This window comes from Lontra canadensis, unplaced genomic scaffold (genome assembly GCF_010015895.1).
Source record: "Lontra canadensis isolate GAN:19392208 unplaced genomic scaffold, GSC_riverotter_1.0 scaffold27, whole genome shotgun sequence".
NCBI lineage: Eukaryota > Metazoa > Chordata > Mammalia > Carnivora > Mustelidae > Lontra > Lontra canadensis.
In genome coordinates this window covers 914556-935343 of record NW_022631021.1, presented here as the reverse complement: position 1 = coordinate 935343, position 20788 = coordinate 914556, and the positions used below count along the sequence as shown (strand labels likewise).

Genomic DNA, 20788 nt, shown 5'->3' with positions numbered 1-20788 from the left:
ACCTCGTGTGCTCCCCTGGGGAGGGAAGTGACAGAAAGCTCAGGCTTGCGGACATGCCAAGGATAAAGCAGAAGACCACAGGGTCTCAGACATCGTGGGGTCTGAGCCTGGCCAGACTTCTGAAGAACCGCGAGCAGTGGGCCACCTCATGCACCTCTACCACCTTGAGCCTCAGCTTCTGCTTCTGCCACCCGCAGAAGGTTATTTCACATGACCGGGGAACTGTTATCAGTTTTGGGGGGTGCAAATGGATGCCTCTTGAAACAGATGTGGATCTGGGCTCTGGCTAGAGTTCTGGATTTGGGGCCAGGGGCCCTGGATTCCAGGCGGATACTCCTCCCCTGACTGAAGCTGTCCCTTCTGGCTGTGACCAGCAGGAGGGGGAGGGGAAGTCTGGTTGTTCTAAAACCCACGCACATCCCTTGGGCTGTTTCATATTTAGATGGAACCGCTGTGCTGTAGCCCATCCTTGCTTTTTGCCAGAAACCACATTTTCACACAGCCCCGGCTATTCCATTTACAGCTGAGGTCTGCCCATCTGCCTGCAGCCAAGGCCGCCCCACTGCCACTGCTGTTCTCAGCTTGCCTGGTCAGGTGTTACTCTGATCCCGGGGTCCTCTTCTGACCCAACTGGGCCCAGGCCCACAGGCTGGCCATTCCGCAGGGGGCTGCCACCCCACTACCACTATTCCTACAGTGGGCCTTATTTCCCTTCCTTTCTGCAGCCCTAGCACTGAAGGAGCACACATAGGCGCCAGGTCTAACTTCGGTGTGGCTGGGAAGCCCAGGGTTTTCCTGCTGCGACCCCCCATTATTGGGCCAGAGCCAGAAACCCCTGTGTCCCAGTGTCAGCCCACTTACGAGGTTGGTGCTGTCATCAGACAGGACAAGGGTCCTGAAGCCAGAATGAGGAGGTGCTGTTCAGACACAAAATGGAGTCTCTGGCAAAAGAATTTCTTGTAAAACAAATGCCCTCCCACCCTGACTCTGGCACATACACATGTGTGTTGTTTGTATTCATGCTCACACAAGCCAGCAGTGCAAGCAAACCCAGTGCTCCCACTCTGGTACCCACATTTTTTTTTTTTTTTAAAGATTAGTTATTTGAGAGAGAGAGAGTGTGTGTGAGCAGGGGGAGGGGTGGGGGAAGAGGGTGAGATTCTCAAGCAGACTTCATGCTGAGCATGGGGCCCAACGTGGGGCTCGATCCCATGAGTGAGATCATGATCTGAGCTGAAACCAAGAGTTGGATGCCTAATTGACCGAGCTACCCCTCCCATACCCACTCTCTTCCCCCAAGAAGAATGCCAGGCCTTCTGGGAGGGAAGGCAAGGGGAGGTGCATACTCCATCCACTTGCCATCAGGCAGGTCTAGTTCATGGGCAGAGATAATCAGGAGCTTAGCCCAAATGACCCAGAGCTATACAGAGGCCTGGTCTGGTGTCCAAGCAACAAAGCCGCCTGGGGCCCTAATCCATCCCCCAAAGTCTAGACATCTTCAGGAGGCAGAGCACCCGTGCCACCCACCGGCAGGCTGCCTGCTCGGACTGGGGTCAGGCAGGGTGCTGGAGCCCCACTCATCTCTCAGAGCTGTGGTGCAGCCTGACAGGCTTCTCCCTGCACCAGAGCCCAAGCTGGGTCACAGCTCTAAGCCTCCAGCTCACCACCTCCATCCCAGCGGTACTGGCTTCCCTTCTCCCGGGGCTTACTATATCCCAGGCTCTGTGTGTCCAGACATATAATCCTCCCAACAACACTAACAGTCGAGTACTATTACTACATCCATTTAACTGATGAGGAATTTGTGCACAGAAAGGGAAAGTAACTGGCTCAAGGTCACACAGAAATCGGAGTAAGGTCACAGTAATTGGAACAGCAGGACTGGAGTCCAGGCAGGTTGTTTGAGGTGTTAATCACTGCACTATGGGCCTTGCAAGTGGTGCCAGGTAAGACTGGTATGTCCAGAAGATGGTATGTCCCTGCCCTGCTGGATCTAGAAGCTGCTCTTAGCCTCGGTCTGGAGCTATCGCTGTTGAATTCTTGGTCTAGCCGCCAATCCCCAACTGTTTATCTGTCAAGAATATCCTGGGTCAAAGTCCTTCTGGATACTCCCTGCCAGAAAATGACTGCTGTGGGCTAAAGACAGCCATAAGCTCTGGTCCCTGGCTCCTTCTCCAGGCATCCCACTCGCCCTGCGTGCTAGCACCACTCTCTGACCCTCCAGGCTCGTACTGGCCTCAGCCTAGAATGCTGCTCCCTCGACTCTTTTCCTTCAAGAGTGGGCTCTCCTGCACCCCCTCCCTGAGGAGGAAACGCTCGCCGACCAGCCTCATTCTGTTCCTTCTTAAGGCAAACCTGAGCCGGGCCCTCCGGATCGGCGATCACGCAGCAAAGCGCAATGTCAGGCAGCTGCTCTAGCCTCACCAGGCTGTTACCCAGTTTCCCAGACAATGCCCTCTGTCTTGCTAAGGTAGGTCCCCAGCACCTGGCACAGGGCCTGGCATTTAGTGGGTGCTCTGCACACACTTGCTGGGCGAACTCACAGATGTTAACCTTAGGCATAGTATTTTCAGTCCTACTTGGCATTGCCACGGTACCAGTTTCCGTGTATTACCGCCCCAAGATGCAATACTCCATAGAAGTTAATTCCAGGCGCTTCTGCGTCCAGCCTGGATTCAGATCTTGGCTCTGCTCCACCCTCTTTGGGACTTGGGGAAGAGACTAACTCTTCAGAACTCCTCAGCCCAACATTTGGGATGCTATTCCCCAAGCTGAACAGATGTCAGGAGGATTAAATAACCACACAGCCAGGGCTGAACAGTGTGGAGTATACGGTATATGTCCGACAAACAGGGACGGTGGCTGTGGCCACAATCGTCATGGTTGGCTCATCTTAAGGGATGATAGGGAACAAGTGACACTGCAGACCTAGAAATGTGCTAGCCCCATTAGGAATATTAGGAATAGTCCCATTAGGAATAGGGAAATGTCCCTATTCCAGGGACCTAAGCAGATCCAGAACTTCCCAATCCCCTGCCCTACAATCAGCTGTATAGAAGAGAACCGACAGGGAGTACCCTACTCTAGGCATGTGCCTCTCCTTCAGAGAGCTGGGCCCAAACCTTCCTCTACTTCTTGTGCTCCCTCACCCCAATGCAGATGACCCAGTTGCTGCCCTTTCCTCCCTCACGCCACTCCAGCAGTCTCCAGATCAAGGGCAGAGGTTGCCCCATTTCCCTGGCAAGTGCTTTCAGGATCAGCAGTGAGAGAGGCCATGGAAAAATGGGCCTGCTTGACTCTGTCCCAAGCTTTCCAATCAATCATTAATCCAGGTACTGACCCAGTGCCCTGGTTTTCCAGGCCAGCAACTCCACGGGGCTCTTTGCTCCCCATTTGCCAATCCAGGTCACCCCACTCCTTTCAGGGCATAGGAGAGGCCTGTGCGGCAATGAACAGTTGGCAGGCCACCTGAAGCCAACCCCCAGAAGTAGTGTGGGGGCTGGTTTTATTCAGAGAGATCAGGAACCAGAGAAAAGACAGGCAGGAGGCCACCCTTGGCCCTCACATTATGTAATTTTTCCAGTAAGAGTCAGGCCCCTAAGCCCTGCAGAGTGGAGCTAGCTAAGCTAAAATAGGAAAGCCACCTCAGGCAGTTACAGAGTGTAGCAGAGAAGAGATTGGCGGGGGGGCTCTTCATCTGGGATCTGCCCTGAGTATGCTAGGAGACCCGGACCCCCAGCCATCACCTTCCCCGCTATAAGGGTTAAGGCGCTGAGCACTGACCTGGCTATCTTGGGCTGGAGCTATTGAAAACCAAGGACGTATCAGAAATCTCCAGTTTGGGGGCACCTGGGTGGCTTGGTCAGTTAAGAATCTGCTTTGGCTCAGGTTATGATCCCGGGGTCCTGGGATCGAGCCCCGCGTTGGGCTCCTTTCTTGGTAGGGGAAGTCCGCTTCTCCCTCTTCCTCCCCCCAGTTGTGCTCTCTCATTCATTCTCTCTCTCTCAAATATATAAAATCAAATATATAAAACCTACAGTTTTTATAGACAACAGAATCTCAGCAATGTTGAAATACGTACACAAGGCAAAAGAAACAAAACTGGAAAGACATGGCCCAAACTGTGAATGGTACTTTTCTCTGAGGGGTCCAGCTAGGGGCGATTCTTATTTTCTTTTATTTTTCTTGTGTTCTCCAATTTCTTCACCAAGAGCATAGGTTACTTTAATGATGGGGGTGGGGGAGATGTTTAAAGAAGTGTGGTGAACAAAGAAAACTGAATTATACGCTGAGATACTGATGAGGTAAGAGAAAGGCCTGCCCAGAAAAGACCCAGATCTCTCCTCCTGGAAGCCCGAGGGAGGAAGGAGGATGCATCACTCCTCAGAGAAGCCTCCTGAGGTAAGGGTGGTTGTGCCAGCAGGCAGGGGGCCACACCAGGGGACCTTTCCGAAACGTTTCATCTGAGGACCTCAGGTGCTACGGCTGCTGGTGCTGTCAGTGCCCCTCCACTCTTCCTCCGGGACCTGCCAGCTGCTGCCAGCTGCTGCCAGCTGCTTTCATTCACTCATTCAACAAATATTTGTTTAGTACCTACTATCACACGCCGGGCTACGTCAGGCAAGTAACCAACATAAATATGTAACTAGGAATGACGACCAGTGCTCCGAAGGACAAAGGCCAAGCACAGCGGGGTCACACTCAGAGCTTGGTAGCCTAGTGTGGGTGTTCAGTGGATGCCTCTGACTGCGACATGGGCCTGCAGGGTCCTGGGGCGGCGGGGAGGAGAGATGTGATAAGGCCCCACGGAGAGAGCGGGATGGCAGGGCCCCTCTGAGAGCACAGGAAGGCTGGTCTAGCTGGGGCTGGAGATCACCTGGGGCTTCAAAGGGCAAGCTGAGGATGTGGGTGTTTATCCAAAGAGCAGCAGAGCGCCTAGGAGGGCTCTGAAGAGGATGGGCATGGGCAGCATCCAAGCTGCATTTAAACACGAACTTCTCTGGCTGCTGTGGAGGGCGGGCTGGAGATGGTTTCAGTCGGGTTCTGAAAAGCCAGGGTAACAGCAAACCTAGCTGGGCCACCAATGGGAAGGAGAAGGCTGCCTCCCAGAGCCCTGGAAGGCTGGGCATGGGACGCAGCTGCCTATGCATTCCCGGGAAGATCAACGCGACAGAGCGGAGGGGTGAGGCTCTTGCATGGAGCTGTGTGCTTCTCCAGCTGCCCCATCCGAGTAAAACATCAGTGCGGGCTTAGATGACCTCCAAGGCCCCTTTGGGCTCTGATGTCCTTCGCTCCAGCCCCCTCGCACTGTCCTGGTCTTACTGATTCCCAGCTGTGACAAACATACACGCCGATCGGGGAGCAGATGTGGCACTTGCTATGAGGCTGACTGCCACAGGTGGCCACATTCCTGGGCCTGACCACTCCATCCAAGCCCCCCAGACTCCCGACACATAGCTCTCGTGCCCCGCACACTGAACTGTGGACCAGCGGCCCTGGTCTGGGAGCTATGTGGTTACAAGGCAGAGGCCAGAGGTCACTACACATACCCTTTTCTTTTTAAACAACAAAGACCAGGACACCAGCCAGCTCTTTAAAGTTCACAGAACGCCTTTGTGTATACAATCCCGTTTTTTTGTTTTGTTTTGTTTTAAAGATTTTACTTATTTTTTTGACAGAGAGATCACAAGTAGGCAGAGAGGCAGGCAGAGAGAGAGAGAGAGCGAGGAGGAGGAAGCAGGCTCCCTGCCGAGCAGAAAGCCCGATGTGGGTCTCGATCCCAGGACCCTGAGATCATGACCTGAGCCGAAGGCAGAGGCTTAACCCACTGAGCCACCCAGGCGCCCCTACACAATCTCGTTTAATCAACCCTGTGGGAGGGCGGCAGACAGGACTAATGTGTGTTGAGCACTAGAATGGATTATTTCACTTTAACACCATGATGACCCTCCAAGGGAAGCTCTAATTCCTGCTGGCCACGTGAACAAACTGGGTGAGGGAACAGAGGCTGGTGGTGACGGGGGGTGTGCAGCACAATAGAGGCGGTGCCAGGTCCAGTGAGAGGGAACGAAACTCAGCCCAGCCCAGAAGAAACGGACCTCACAGTTGGAAGGGGGAGGTCAAAATGGGGGTCAGCAGGCCTGAGTGACTTCTGAACCTCTCCAAGGGGAGGGGAGACAGGAAAGAACCCTATAGCTAAGCCAACGTTGGTCAGTTCTGTCCAGGAGAAACTGCGGCACCCAAGTTCAAGCTTCACCTTTAACAGTGTTCATGTCCTTTGACTCTGTAATTCCCCTCATAGGAAAATGCACTGGGCTGTTCGGTGCAGTGTTATTTATAATAATGAAATAACTTTTTATAATAAGGAGAAATATTTATAATGAAAAAGAACAGAAATGACTCGATGCCCAATAGAGGAATGGTTACATAAATTAGGCATCCTCTGACAAATGGAGTACCAGCCAGCTATGAAACTTACACTTCTGTACAATATTTAATAACTTCTTTTTAAGTGAAAAATAATAAAATACAGAACTGCACAGACAGCAGCATTCCCATAAAAATGACTAGAGAAAGAATGGAGGCAAGTTTCCTCGTATGCATAGATGGAAAGTGATTTACTGTTTTTATGTGGCTGTACTTTTTGAACTCAATATACTAAACATGTATTACCTTCACCTTACACTTAACCCATCACAATATGTGATACCATTGCTGGATCCTCCCTCCTTACACCTTTTATTACTTGGCTCCTAGGCTTGTTGGCTGCTCCCACACAATCTCCTTTGCTGCTCCCAGTCAACTCCCAGTCTGAAGGTCTCTTTCGTTTTCCAGCTACACTCTCTCCCTACATGATCTAAAGCTGGCTCGTAGCTTTCAATACCTTCAATAAGTATCTATATGACTCCCATATTTAGTTCTCCAGTTCCAGCTTCTCTGACATCTCCACATGGATGCCCAGTGGTATCCGAACAGAGCCCTTGACCTTCTTCCAAGGTCCTTTCCATCTCAGTGAAGGTCATCTCCAACCTTCTAGTTGGTCAGGCCAAAATGTTGGAGTCAGCGAATCCTATGGCCTCTGCCTTTAACAAATACCCAGAACCTAATTACTTCTTACCACGTCCACTGCCATGATCCTGGTTCAAGCCAACATCCTCTCTTGCCTGGATTATTCCAACAACCTCCCAACTGGCTTCTCTGCTTCGGGCTTCGCCCTCTACTCTCCACACGGCAGATTGATCCTTTTAAGTCCAATACTGTCCTTCCTGTGACCAGATCCCTCCAGGAGCTTCCTGCCCATATCTACGGTGGCCTGTGAGGCCTTCCAGAATGGGTGCCCGGCCCTTTGGCTCTCTTCCTGGCATACTGTGCACAGGCATATGGCCTCCCTGCCAATGGTATTGAACGCAACAGGTATAACTTCCTGCAGTGTCTCTGCGGCTATTCCCTCCAGCTGAAATGTACTTCTTTAGGGTTTTGCTCCCAGGTGAAAGGCAACCCAACAATGGACCTGTGAGCCAGACCCAGGTGACTGAAAGCTCCTCACCTTCTTCCTAGTCTTTGCAACGTGGGTTCTGTTTGCCTCTCCTGCTCCCCAGAGGCTGTTCCAAGGACACAGTCTTGAGATAGTGATGTGTTATTGAAAACACCTGCATGGTGTACATGACTGACTATAGTTAAGGTCTCCTGGTAAGCGTTCAAGATTTGGTGGGTGGTGTGGGAATCCATTTGTCTTGTTGCCACCCAGATAAGCCTTGTAAGCAAGCTCCCTTTCCTTATTCAAACTGTCCGGTGCTAACCTGGAGTGGCCTGCCTCTTTCTTTGGCTCTGTCTGCCCTCTGCTCGAAGTGACACCTGACCACTCAGTTTAAAACCATCCCAGCCCACTCTCAGGTACTTCCATTTCTCTTCCTGCTTCAATCTTCTCCATAGCTCTCACCACTGTCTGGAATGGTGTGAGTACACCCATATATGTATGTATACACATACATATACATATATGTAAGTTTTTTTTTAATTCTTTTTTTTTTAAATTTTATTTATTTATTTGACAGACAGAGATCACAAGTAGGCAGAGAGGCAGGCAGAGAGAGAGGAGGAATCAGGCTCCCTGCTGAGCAGAGAGCCAGATGTGGGGCTCAATCCCAGGAACCTGAGATCATGACCTGAGCCAAAGGCAGAGGCTTTAACCCACTGAGCCACCCAGGCACCCCCATATATGTAAGTATTTTTAAAGACTATTTGTTTACTGATTGTCTTTACCCAAAAGAATATAAACCCCTCAAGGCAAAAATTTTCACCTGTTAGAGTCACATTGATCTTCAAGTCTTACAGCCATGACTGGCTGATAGTAACTGCTCAATAAATATGTACTGAATGAATGAATAACTTTTTATAATTGAAAAAAAGATTTCCATTCATGGCCGGGCCTGAAACAGCCCTGCAGAGATCTGGTCTCAGTTTCAGTTTTCCAGGGGTATCTGAGCTTGCTCTCCAGACCCTTCCAGTCAAGAGAGGAGCTCATCAGGACCACAATGAACTAGAAATGCAGTGTAGGGGAAGATAGGGAGTCCAGAATCAGCTGGCTGAGGGTACCTCATTGTGGTCCAGGCCAGCTCTTTTGCTAATCTGTCAGGTGACCTTGGAAGGCAGTGGTTCATTTTTCTTGGCTTAATTTTCCCTCTGGGGAGTGAGTATTGGGGCATCTATCTCCTACCTCCTGTTGATTCTAAAATCCTCTCACTGAGCAGACCCCATGGGTAGTAGTTAATGGAAAATGGCCCAGGTCACTCATAGGCCTCAGCTCCTCTCAGGGCAGGGGTGGGGATGTGGTGACAAATCCTCCAGTGTCCACACTCCAATCATGGAGGAAGGTAGGCCGTATCTACTACAACCTCAGGGAAAGCTGCACACAGACGGGGAAGGGGGTGGGGGAGAGTGGCTAAGTCCAGAGAAAGAAGAAATGGTTTCTGTTGGAGGCCTCAGGGAGGGTTCAAGGCTAAGGAGAGCTGGGTTAAGATCATTAACAAATTATCTTAAAAGTAAAACATGCTCAAGAAAACATAGAATTCAGAGAAGAAAACAAAATCAAGGAGGTGGGAGACTGCTTTTTAACTATAGACTGAGGGCTGGTTGTTCTAGGTGGGGGAAATGCAGGGTGTTAGGCCCAGAAAGGGGGTGGATGGAGAGAGACACAAGCAGACAGGGTGGCAGGGACCAGAGAAGGCTGGGGAAGGAGGTCATAGCCAAACCACAGCACGGAGACCCTCCTGCAGCTCTCACATGGGGCCTAACCAACTTCTGTGTTAAGCGCACCGTACAAAGTGTTTCTACATGCCAGGCATTACTGTAAGCTCCTTACATTAGTGACTCCCTGGGGCTTCACAAGTGGGAACTAGGAAGCAGGTACAATTATCATTCCCATTTACCGATGACAAGACAGAACAGGGAAGGGTGAAGTAATTTCCTTGCCCAACAGAGCCAGGATCAGGACACAGAGCCATGAGCCAGTCTGCCTTCAGGGTGGGAGCTCTCAGCCTCTCCACCAGACTGCCTACGCCCCCACTCCTGAGCCCCTCTGATGCTAAAAAGGCTCCTGCATCCTGGTGGGTGAACCCATCCTCCAACAAACCTCCACTTCTGGTCTGGTCCATTTCCTGATCTCTGGTCACCAAGTCCTGACCTGCACCCCTCCCTCCCCTCAAGCCATCCTGTCCAGATGAGACCTCAGTTACCAAAGCAATTGTCACTGGACCCGTTCCTGACCCTCCTCCTCCTTCGTTTATCATGGCCTCCTATTGTGTGGCTCCTAACACCTCCAACGGTCAAGATGAAGCTAGAATGTTGGAGTGGTAATACTTTAAACCTATCTTTTCTCCTAAGTCAGTAAGGCGCCAAAGTGTCATGAGATGCTTTCCTCTAGGTGCTGTTCACTAACCTCTGGATAAGGCAACTGGACAAATTACAGTGACTGCCCCGGCCCTGCTGAAATCCAGACCCCCAGCAAGACTCTTTTCTGTCTGGAGGTGCAGATACGGGGGAGGGGAGGCGAGTAGAGTGTTAATTCAGGCATATATGACAAGTGTACTCCCAGTTTGGTCTCTAATATGCTGTGTACCTCTGGGTGACCTTCTAACCTCTCTGTGCTCCAGTTTTCCCAACTGTGAGACGGGATTGGTAACCACATGCCATCCTGAACAGAAGAAGCAAGGCTTGGGTAAGATATTCAATGTGAAAAACATTTGTATTATACAATTTGCACACCAAAATATCAATGGTGGTGATCTCTTAGGGGTAATATTTGTTTCTTCTCTTACTGCTTATGTGATTTTTCTAAATTTTCTATAACGAACATGCACTGTTCAGTAAGTAAAAAGGAAAAAAAAAGTTTTAAAAGCATGATCAAACACGAGACATCATTATTTTAGAGAAGTGAGATGAAGCAGAACAAGCTAAAGAAGTCAATCTCATGATGCGACATTCTGGCACATTCCTGCCATGGAACTCTCTGCAGAACCCCAACCCCCACCAGAGCACCAGATGGTACACATGTGGGGCCACGGCAGGATGGCCCTGACACGCCGCTGGGAGGAGATGGCAAGGGGTCCCTTCTCACATCTGCCACATACCCATTTCGTTTAAGACAATGTACACAGCCAACACATGTTTGCCCAGTAACCCAACAACTACTAAGGGAAAACAGTCCGGAATGGGAGGGAGGAAGGAGGAGTGTGATGGTGGGGAGAGTAATAGTTTTTAGAAGTATGTAGTTGTAATTGTTTTTAAAAAGAGGCACCAAGGGGTGCCTGGGTGGCTCAGTGGGTTAAGCCTCTGCCTTCGGCTCAGGTCATGATCCCAGGGTCCTGGGATCAAGTCCCGCATCGGGCTGTCTGCTCAGCAGGGGGCCTGCTTCTCTCTCTCTCTCTCTCTCTCTCTCTGCCTACTTGTGATCTCTGTCAAATAAATAAAATCTTAAAAAAAAAAAATAAATAAATAAAAACAGGCATCAATGTCTTTTGCAAGGGAGCTGAGAAGAGCCAGGAGTCTCCTTTAAAAACTTCTTGCTTTCTCCCTAACGAAAGCTCTGGATCTCACTTGAGTGAAACCAGCTTGGGAACTAGGGGTGAATATGGACATCAGAGGAGGCAAAGCTTGTCTGGTGTTGGATCTCAAAGACATTTTCAGAACTTGCTCTCTGTTCTCCCTGTCCTTTTCCTTCTTTTTAAGATTTATTATTTATTTGAGAGAGAATGAGAGAGAGAGAAAAGGGGCAGAGGAAGAGAATCCCAAGTAGACTCTCCTCCCTGAGCAGGGAGCCCAACATGGGGTTCAATCTCATGACCCAGAGATCACGACCTGAGCTGAAACCAAGAGTTGGATGCTTAATGGACTGAGCCACCCAGGTGCCATCCCCCACCTTCGGCGCTTTCAAGTGCACACCTATGCGGTTCCTCTCTAAGGTCCTAGATAAGGGCTCAGTTAACAAATATTTGAAAAGCATGAAGCACCCCCAAAGAGGAAACCAGAACCTCAGGTCTGGTAAAGAGGTAAAGGAACGAAAGCGCAAATCAAACAAGAGTCTTCAAGTCTCAGGAACACCAGTACATACTTTTTCAACATCAAAGCCCCTTGGAGAGTCCGAAAACTGGCCCACGCCCTCACCTTCCAATTTGCATTATCGTTCGGGCGGCCCCTTCTGGACTGTACGCCTGCATGACAGACAGCTTTCAGAGCTCCCAGTGGGAAAGCTGGTCAAAAAAAAAAAAATCTGCTGTCTCACTTCTCAGGACTCAGAGCCAGGACGATGGATGCGCAGGATAAGATGGGGAAATACCGGGCGTGGAGCGACAGAAGGACAACACCTGGGGAATTCATCCAGAGAGCGGAAGGCCTCACATGTCGGGTCATGTCAGGCTCCCAGTGTGGCTTTCTGCCCTATCTGGCAGGAAGAAGAAGGAGCTCTTTTGGAAAGAATCAGGTGAAGTACTATCACTGTTCCCTGAGTGCTACCGCCAGTGATGACGGGGAGTCTTGTCTATAAACACCACTGTTCCTCTGGGGTTCTCTCCAGGGGGGACCTTCTGTCCCTGCTGACCTGGCTGCTGGAGCCCTAAGGGGTCTCTCCAAGATGCAGGGCCCAGGGAGGCCATCAGCTGAGGTAGAAGAACTCCCCAGAATTCCCCTCTGGGCCCACAAGGCACAGCTTGCTCCTGGTCAGGCCACTGTGGCCCTGCCCTAGATATGGCCACTTCCTGGGAGGCCTGTGAAGATGAACAACTCAAGGAGAAGCAGTAGGAACTCAGGAAGGCTGACTCTCCTGGACTCTCAGCTCCACAGCAATAGGACAACAGGGTCCTGACACACCATATCCTGCCTGAGCTGGACCCACTGTTTTCCTCATAACAACTGCTCACTGGAAGGGCATGAGGAACAGACTTTACTCACCACGTACTCAGGTGCTACTTGCTTTGGAGAGAGCTAACTGGGAAGATGTCAGGTGGTGGGCTGGTGGGCCGCCAGAGCAGAGGGCCAGCAGAGAGGCCCAAGAGTACTCCAGAGTCACTGCCGCAGCCTTCCTCTCTTCTTGCCTCCTTGAGAACCTCCACCCAACTCCTAGGGCGTCCAGAGCACGCAGGCAGTGTCTCCCCACCCACAGTGACCTGCTTGGCAAGGTTCTGCACACCTTTCCCCCATTAATACTTCCTGTCTCCCTCCCCACCCCCAGGAACCCAGGCAGGCCTAGGGAATACCCCCTCCACCCATCTCGACTGCCTTTGGAATTCACGGGCCAATCTGGGGATCCTGGGTGCTGACCCCAGCATAAGCCAAGGCCGGGTATGTGAAACCTGCACTTCCCTGTCTAGGGAGGGGGGGGGCTGGAACGGCGCCAGGGCCTCACCTTTATAACATGCATACAAAAGCTTTTATTCCAAAGGTGGCTGAGGAGAGTCCGAGAGCCCGCCTACCAGCTTGCCTGAGTTGTCCACGCCTTCCTACAGCACAGCCCGCCACGTGCGGGAGAGGCGCCTCTCTCTTCCCTCTAGCCTCGGATCCTGCAAGGGCTGGTGCCCTGCTGTGTTCTGAGCAGCACTACCAAGTGCCTGGTGCCACCAAAAGAATGATGGGGCGCCTCTGAGGCAGCAGACTGTCATCGAGGACAAGGGCAGGGTTCTGGTTCTGAAAGAACAGCTTGGGAATCCTGGCTCTGCCACTCACTAGCTGAGTGGCCTTGGGCAAATTGCTTCACCTCTCTGAGTAGCTATCTCCTTTTATGTACAACTATTCATCCCAGAGTGATGATGTAATTTGCCTACGGTTTTGGGGAGAGATGGCTGTAGAGCTTGGTCCCCCGCCCTAGTTCCTAGCTTCCAGGGCCTTGCTGACAACACCAAGATGCTTCTGAGTAGCAGGTGCAATTGACAGAGAAACACATTGGTGAAAAGTTCCTTCCAAAGTGCTCTGCCTTACAACAAAAGCAGCCTTCCCAGCCAGCAGTTTAACTAGGTGATTCAAGTTAGCATCACCTTTACTGGGGCCAACTGTGGCCATCACGCTGCCTGATGTGGAGCAACAGGAAGCACTCATTACCTATGTGGGTTTGCACCAAAAAATGATAACCGGAAATCTATTCGCAAGGAAATGACCAAACAAATATGGAATGTGGACAATCGATGACACAGTGTCAAGCAAATGCACAGACTGTTAGCACCTGATGAATCTTAGCAAAGGAAGGAAGAGACGTTCACCATACTCTTCTTTCAACTCGCCTGTAGCTTGGACCTTTTATTAAATGAAAAACAGAGAGGAAAAAGGCTGTTCTGCCTTCAGCTCACCCATGACTCTCAACAGAGACTCGGATGTATCGTGTTCCATTCCCTATCCAGTGTCGGGAATATAAAAATTCAGGCTTCTCTGCTTGTCGTGCAAAGCTTGGCACAATAACGATCTCACAGGGTTTTTGAAGCTCATCTTCCACAAAACTCTAAACCAAGAACCACCGTCAGCCACAGCTGTTTACACACTGATTCCAGACAGCCAGCCATTAGCTGAAAACCCATTTATTGAGCCAACAACTTTCATGGAGTATTCTCTAAGGGTCATGCACCCACCTTGGGTAAATGCACCAAACCGGGCCCCAGAGGCATTATAATGGACCAGACTTGGTGGCTGCCCTGTGGAGCTTACCTGGTAGGGAACCACACAATAGTTGGCACAAGAGTTGGCTTTTGTCAAGTGCTGCCCTGTGATCTCATTCTCTCTTTTTTTGAGTAGGCTCCATACCCAGCATGGAGCGCAATGTGGAGCTTGAACTCATGACCCTGAGATCAAGACCTGAGCCAAGTGTCAAGTCAGATGCTTAACCAACTGAGCCATCCTGACTTGTGATACCTCTTGACTGTACTTCCATGCAAAACTTCCTTCTCAACATTTCTTGGGAAATTTATCTGTTTTATTTAATCCCCAAACTTGAGAAACATCAACTGAAAAGTTGGGAAAATAGGAAAAAGTATGATAATCCTCTGGTGAAAATTAAAGCTTAACAATCAATCTAGAGATGTTACTGGTTTGAAAGGGTCCACCGACTTCAAGTCAAAGCAGGAGCAAGAAGCTCACATGCAGAGTTGAAGGTTAAGGTTGGCATCTAGGAACCAGGACAGGAGTGTGAAGGAGAGAAGTGGTCACAATCTGATCGAGTCTTGCTTGTAGCCACTGCCATGCTGTATGTGTGCATTTATGGCCCCGTCTGCCATTAATGGTGAGTCGTTCTTGCAAATATGTATTAATATATTTAACTACATAGTATGTACAAATCCTTCTAGTACATTCTAAGAAATAAGTCTAGAAGCAAAGAAAGCCCCTAAATTGGCAATTTTGACACATGATTTTGTGTAGTGCTCTTAATTTTGTTAGGAGATCCACCTGTTAGGTTACTCAAATACTACTTAACTACTCAGTAATGTTCACTGGCATTTTCCAGTGTCTATTTGATATGGGAGAGATACAGACAAAATATATGAGTATTGTGGAATTCTAGGACACAAAGTCAGAAATGGATCTAAAATCTGAATTAATAAAGCATCACTGATTAGTAAAAGCAGTAATTAAATCAAAATTGGGGCAAGCAAAGTACTTTCATCACTACAAAAGGAAATGAGCCTATAGGAAGTAACATGTGCCTTGATTTCCAACTTGAAGATGCTTTTGGAAAAATGCTTAACAAACAAATAAACAAAAAACAATCTGATTTGGGGTGCCTGGATGGCTCAGTCAGTGAAACATCTGCCTTTGGCTCAGGTCATGATTCCAGGGTCCTGGGATTGAATCCCACATGGGGCTCCCTGCTCAGCAGGGAGTCTGCTTCTCCCTCTCCTTCTGCCTGCTGCTCCCCCTGCTTGTGCTCTCTCTGCCAAATAAACAAATAAAATCTAAACAAACAAACAAAAGAAATGGGCAAAAGATTGAACAGATACTTCACTAAAGAAGATAAATATATGACAAGCACACAAAAGGATGCCCAACATCCTTAATCATTAGGGAAAAGCAAATTAAAACCAGTGAGAGACCACTACATACCTATTAGAATGGCCAAAATGAAACAAAAAGTGACAACACTAAGTGCTCAGAGGGTTAAAGAGCAACTGAACTCTCATACATTGCTGGCAAGGATTCAAAATGGCATAGTCACTGTGAGAAAGAGATGGCCAGATAAATATATTCTTACCATAGATCTAGCAATCCACTCCAAGGTATTTACCTAAGTGAAATGAAAATCTTTGTTCAAACCAGCATACGAATGCTTTTTCAAAATTGTCAGGAACTGAAAACTGAAAGGTCTCTCAAGTGAAGAACGGATAAACTTACCAGGGACTACTCTTCAACAATAAAAAGGAACAAATGAATGCAGTAGCAACAGATGAATTTCAATACATTGTGCTAAGTGAAAGGTAGAAAAATGCTATGTACTTTATGACACCATTCACATGACATTCTGAAAAAGGCAGAACTATAGGGACAGACAATGGAGTAGGAGTAAATGATATGGGGAGGTTTGACTATGAAGGAGTGGGCCAAGGGAATGTCATTGTTTTGAGGGGGTAACTACACAGTTCTTTACCTGAATCATGGTGGTGGTTCATAACTATAAATTTGCCAAAACTCACAGAAGTGCACACCAAAATGGGTGAATTTTAGTGTCTGGAAACTTAGAAATAAAAATTTATAATTCTTTAAGAATGACTTTTAAATATTAAATGTTTGTAGTGTTTGTAGTATTATCCTTAAGTCATTCCATTATTTCTATTTGGCATTCATTTTGTGTTAATGTTCTCATCCTTTAACATTTTCTCTGATCAAATATCTAGATTGGGTAGAGATCATTTTTACATGTTAATAAAATATATAGTCTTGTCACAATATAGTGTTCCTCATAATAATAAACCCTGCATTTAATATTATGCTTTTTCATTTTTTACAGAAAACCTCTGAAACTTTTACCACAGAAAAATAAATCAGATTATGGCCTCTTTTTTTTTTTTTTTTTTGAGGCAGATAAAAGTTTGTTTTATTGAATAACTGATCTGTCTTATTGCCGAGGCCACTGTGTACAGACAAAAAAGAGGGAGTTTTATTTCTTGGTCTCTTCCTCCTTGGACAGAGTCTTGATGATTTCCTCCTTCTTGGCCTGAAGCCACTCTTCATGGCACTTGAGAGCCTCCCTGGTCTTTGATCTGCGGGCCTCAGCCTGGTCAGCCAGAAGCTTCTTGCGAGCCTTATCTGCCTTCAGCTTGTGGATGTGTTCCATGAGAATCCGCTTGTTTTTGAACACATTACCCTTCACTTCCAGGTACAGGCTGTGATACGTGTGGCGATCAATCTTCTTAGATTCACAGTATCTTCTGAGCAGCTGGCGCAGAACTCTCATCCTCCTCATCCAGGTTACCTTCTTGGGCATTCGAGTACTGGCAGTACCTTTCCTCTTACCAATGCCCATATGCCTGCCCTTCCGGCAGGCCAAAGTGTTCTTCCGGCACTGAGCCCAGGAATGGACAGTCACAGGCTTCCGGATAATCAGCCCATCTTTGATCAGTTTTTGGATCTGCTGATGGGAATTGGCATTGGCGATTTCATTGGTCTCGTTGGGGTCCAACCAGACCTTCTTTTTGCCACAGCGGAAGACACTGGAGGCAAGCCTCTTCTGAAGCCTGAGCGTACTCATGGTGGCTGCCGCAGCGCTGAAAGAAAAGACCTGGCCTCTCATTCTTATTTAAAACTCATACATGTGAAAAACGACAAGTGTTTCTACCCTACAATCCAGTAATCATACTACTGGGTATTTACCCAAAGAATACAAAAACAGTAATTCAAAAGGATACATGCATTGATGTATGTTTATAGCAGTGTTATTTACAACAGCCAAATCATGGAAGCAGCCCAAGTGACCATCGAGTGATGAATGGATAAAGAAGATGTGGTATATATACATATAATGGGATATTACTCAGTCATAAAAAAGAATGAAATCTTGCCATTTGCAACAACATGAGTGGAGCTAGAGAGTATGATGCTAAGTGAAATAAGTCAGTCAGAGAAAGACAAATACCATATGATCTCACTCACTGTGTGGAATTTAAGAAACAAAAAACCCAAACAAATGAAAGAAAGAGAGGGTGAGAGAAACAAACCATGGAACAGACTCTTAACTACAGAGAACAAACAGGTGGTGACCAGAGGGGAGGTGGGGGAGGGTGGCGAAACAGATGAAGGGAATTAAAGTGCACACTTGTCACTATGAGCACAGAGTAACGTGTAGAATTGCTGAATCACTATATATTGTACACCTGAAACTAATATAACACTGTATGTTAACTATGCTGGAATTAAAATTAAAAACTTAATAATTTTTTTTAAAATATGACTAAAAACTCATAAATGAAATGTTATGAAAGATACAGAATAATTTATGATTTGGGGAATTTCTAGGAAACTCAATTCCTGGTTCCCAAATCCTGAAAAGTTAGGAGACATTGGGAATTCGGAAGCACCAGAATCTTGACACTTTGCCAGTCAGGTTTTGCTAAAACCTCACCAACCTAGCAACCTTCCACCCACCTCTAGCCAGAGCCCCTCTACTAAAAAATTGTTTACAGGATTGATTTGGGAACTCTGTGCACCAGCACTGACCTAGACTCACTCCTACAGGGGGATGCCAAAAGGACTAAGTCAGAGACTGCCCCTGAAGACAGCGAGCACACACAAGCTGTGTGACGGAGGCCACATGGGAGGTGGACACTTCTGACGAAGAAATATTTCTAACTTGGGATGAGCAGGGATCGTTTTGGAGTAGTTGCTACGGTCCTTCTTCCAACGGGGTCAGAAAGTTGGGAAAGGCACTCCCAGGGAAGGCCAAGTGAGGAGGCAAAGCAGCTGAAAACACAGAGCAGCTCTGGGAACAGAGGAGTTCCCCGCTCTGGCTGGGGAGTCCGCCTCTCTGATGGACAGATAAGGGGTCCCAATATGGATGGCCCTGACTTCCTACTTACTAAGTGGGACTTAATTCTGAGGCAAGGGGGAGGGCAGAAGCAGAGAAGTGCTTTGGTTCCAATGCCTGTAAGACCAGAGAGAGGCTGAGAGACTCTCACTAGGGGGTTTCTGAAACAACACAGTGAGAGAGGGTGAGGGTCTGAACTCTCAACTCTCAGCCCTTCCAAACAGTACACTATGTTCACCCAGAACCTTCCAGCACATCGGGCTCTCTGCCTCTGGGCCTCCGCACAGGTTGTTCCTTCCAACTGGGAAACTTCACCTTTCTTAACCTGACTAATACCTCCTCATCCTTCAAATCTCAGTGAATAGACAATTTCCTCAGAAAAGCCTCCTGCGATGTGCTCCTAAGTCCCTGTATTTCCGCAAGCACAGCCCTTCCCACACTTTCCGGCTACTGAATTTTACTCACTGATTTATTCTGGGGATATGCTATTTATTTGCTCCTTTCCTTACTCTGTAACAGGAATATAACACACCTAGGGTCACAGGGTATGGTTTGCATTAATCTTCCACATGTAGCCCCGTGAAGTCTTACATTTCTCAACAAGATCATCACCCAGCTCAAGATCCCAAACATTTCCAGCACCCCAGAAGGTTCTTCAGGCCCCTTCCCAGTCAAGAACCACTAGTCTGACCCATACCAACACCAACCAGTTTTGCCTGTCACGCACACAGCGTCTCCTGGCTGCGGTGTGAGCACCCAAGGAGTTGTCCTGCTGTTCTCTGGACACCAAAAGGGCTGAGCACAAAGCAGGGCTGTGAGCATCTGCTAACTGAATGATGAGACCAGGCTAGACAGGGAAGCAAGAGTGCCCAGGGCCCCCGAGCCCCAGCCAATGTTTGCAACTCCATGCCTCTGCTCATGCCTGCAATGTCCTCCCTTTTTTATTGGTCTCATTCCTACCCCCATCTCTTGTAGAGGTTTGGCCCAAGTTCCACTTCCTTTGGGGAAGTTTGCCCCAAGGCATCCTCCGCCCACCACATTCATTCCGCAGATGCTGCTTCCAAAGTCCTTTCCAGGCACATGCGTATGGACCTCTCAATCCTGCTCCCCAAACAATTGGAGGACAGACGCTGTTTTACTCTTCATTAAACAAGAACCAACCTCTCTCGCCTCTTCACTGCTCACAGAGTATCCTGAGCTGCAAAAAATTTCTTCCGGTCTGTCTGCCTCCTAGGGCTAGGAGGATCACACCAGAAAACAGCTGTAAGAATGTTCTATAAGCCACAGTTCACTTGACAAATCTAAGGCACTGCTGGAAAATTATTGGCTATATGTACAACAAAAAAGACTAAAAAAAAAAAAAAAGAATGCAGTGGATCTGTACCTACTGATGGGGAAAAGAGGTCAGAGACATACTTAAGCAAAGAGCCAGGTGTCCAAACAATTTCTATGCTCCCCACTGACACAGGGGATAGGAGGAGGAAGAGGAGAAATACACATACACTTGAGTCTGTGCCTGGAAAATTTTAGAAGAATACACAAGAAACCGAACACCCTTACTTGTACACCCCCGGGGAGTGGGGCTGCGGTCCCACAGCCATTCAGCCGCTTTTGATCCTATAACTGTCTCACCTGTCGGCGGGGTATTTTTATATAAACAGACATTTTAACATAAAAACAAGGTAAAATGACTGAAGTTCATCCTGAGGGTAAACTGAGGACAGCCCGTTGACAACCGGACTCGGGCCCCAGACTCCAGGCACACACCGCCAACAGGCCTGGCAGCAGAATTTCAGCACAAGTCAGAGAGATGACAACAGCCTGTGTGCTCACCTGTGCCAACCCCTGGGGCCTCGGGAGGAGCAGCGTCTGACGCAATGTTATCTTGTGCTTAGCAGCCCAAAGCTAGGAGCTCAGAGCCTAGGGCCACAGTGGGCAAAGTGCTGCCCACCCTGCTGTGTGGCTCAAACAGGTCTGGGCCTCAGAGGGGCCTGGCTTCCCCACCTCCCAATGAACATGCACACGCAAGGTTGGGAGAAGCCACCTAAGGGGGAGGGGCAGAAGGACAAGGGCTCCCAGGGGGCTTCTGGGCTTCCCGGCTCTCCCAGAGGTGGGAGAGAAGACTGCAGCAACCTTTCTGCAAGGGCCTGTCTGTCTCTTTCATCTGCAGGGGAATTGACTTTGAGGAATTACAGGAGCTTCAAGGTCAACCAAGAAACTCCAGCTGCCAGATGAGCAGTGAGGTGGGTTCCATTATCACCTTCCTGGTTTATGTTTGGGTGGCCTCTTGGTTGACGTCTC

The 20788-nt window shown here is 48.6% G+C and overlaps 2 protein-coding genes across 5 annotated transcripts in view; both read right to left on the bottom strand.

The window, feature by feature from the left end:
- The window catches only part of PPARD (peroxisome proliferator activated receptor delta), an 80797-nt gene that overhangs the window by 19455 nt on the left and 40554 nt on the right, over positions 1-20788 (bottom strand). Inside the window, exon 1 of one of the 4 annotated variants that reach the window (XM_032864304.1) lies at positions 862-881. The exons of the other annotated variants lie outside the window; for them this stretch is intronic. The gene's annotated coding sequence lies outside the window, so the exon portion shown is untranslated. Of the gene's footprint in view, positions 1-861; positions 882-20788 lie in introns of those variants that run through there. 4 annotated transcript variants of the gene reach the window in all.
- Positions 16524-17242, bottom strand: LOC116871591 (60S ribosomal protein L19-like). Its single transcript, XM_032864306.1, has one exon. It carries the CDS (start codon positions 17213-17215, stop codon positions 16625-16627), a length of 591 nt encoding a protein of 196 aa, XP_032720197.1. The 5' UTR covers positions 17216-17242; the 3' UTR covers positions 16524-16624.

What these genes read in the sequence shown, in the direction of transcription:
- LOC116871591 (XM_032864306.1), bottom strand. Translation starts at nt 17,215, where the DNA reads ATGAGTACGCTCAGGCTTCAGAAGAGGCTTGCCTCCAGTGTCTTCCGC.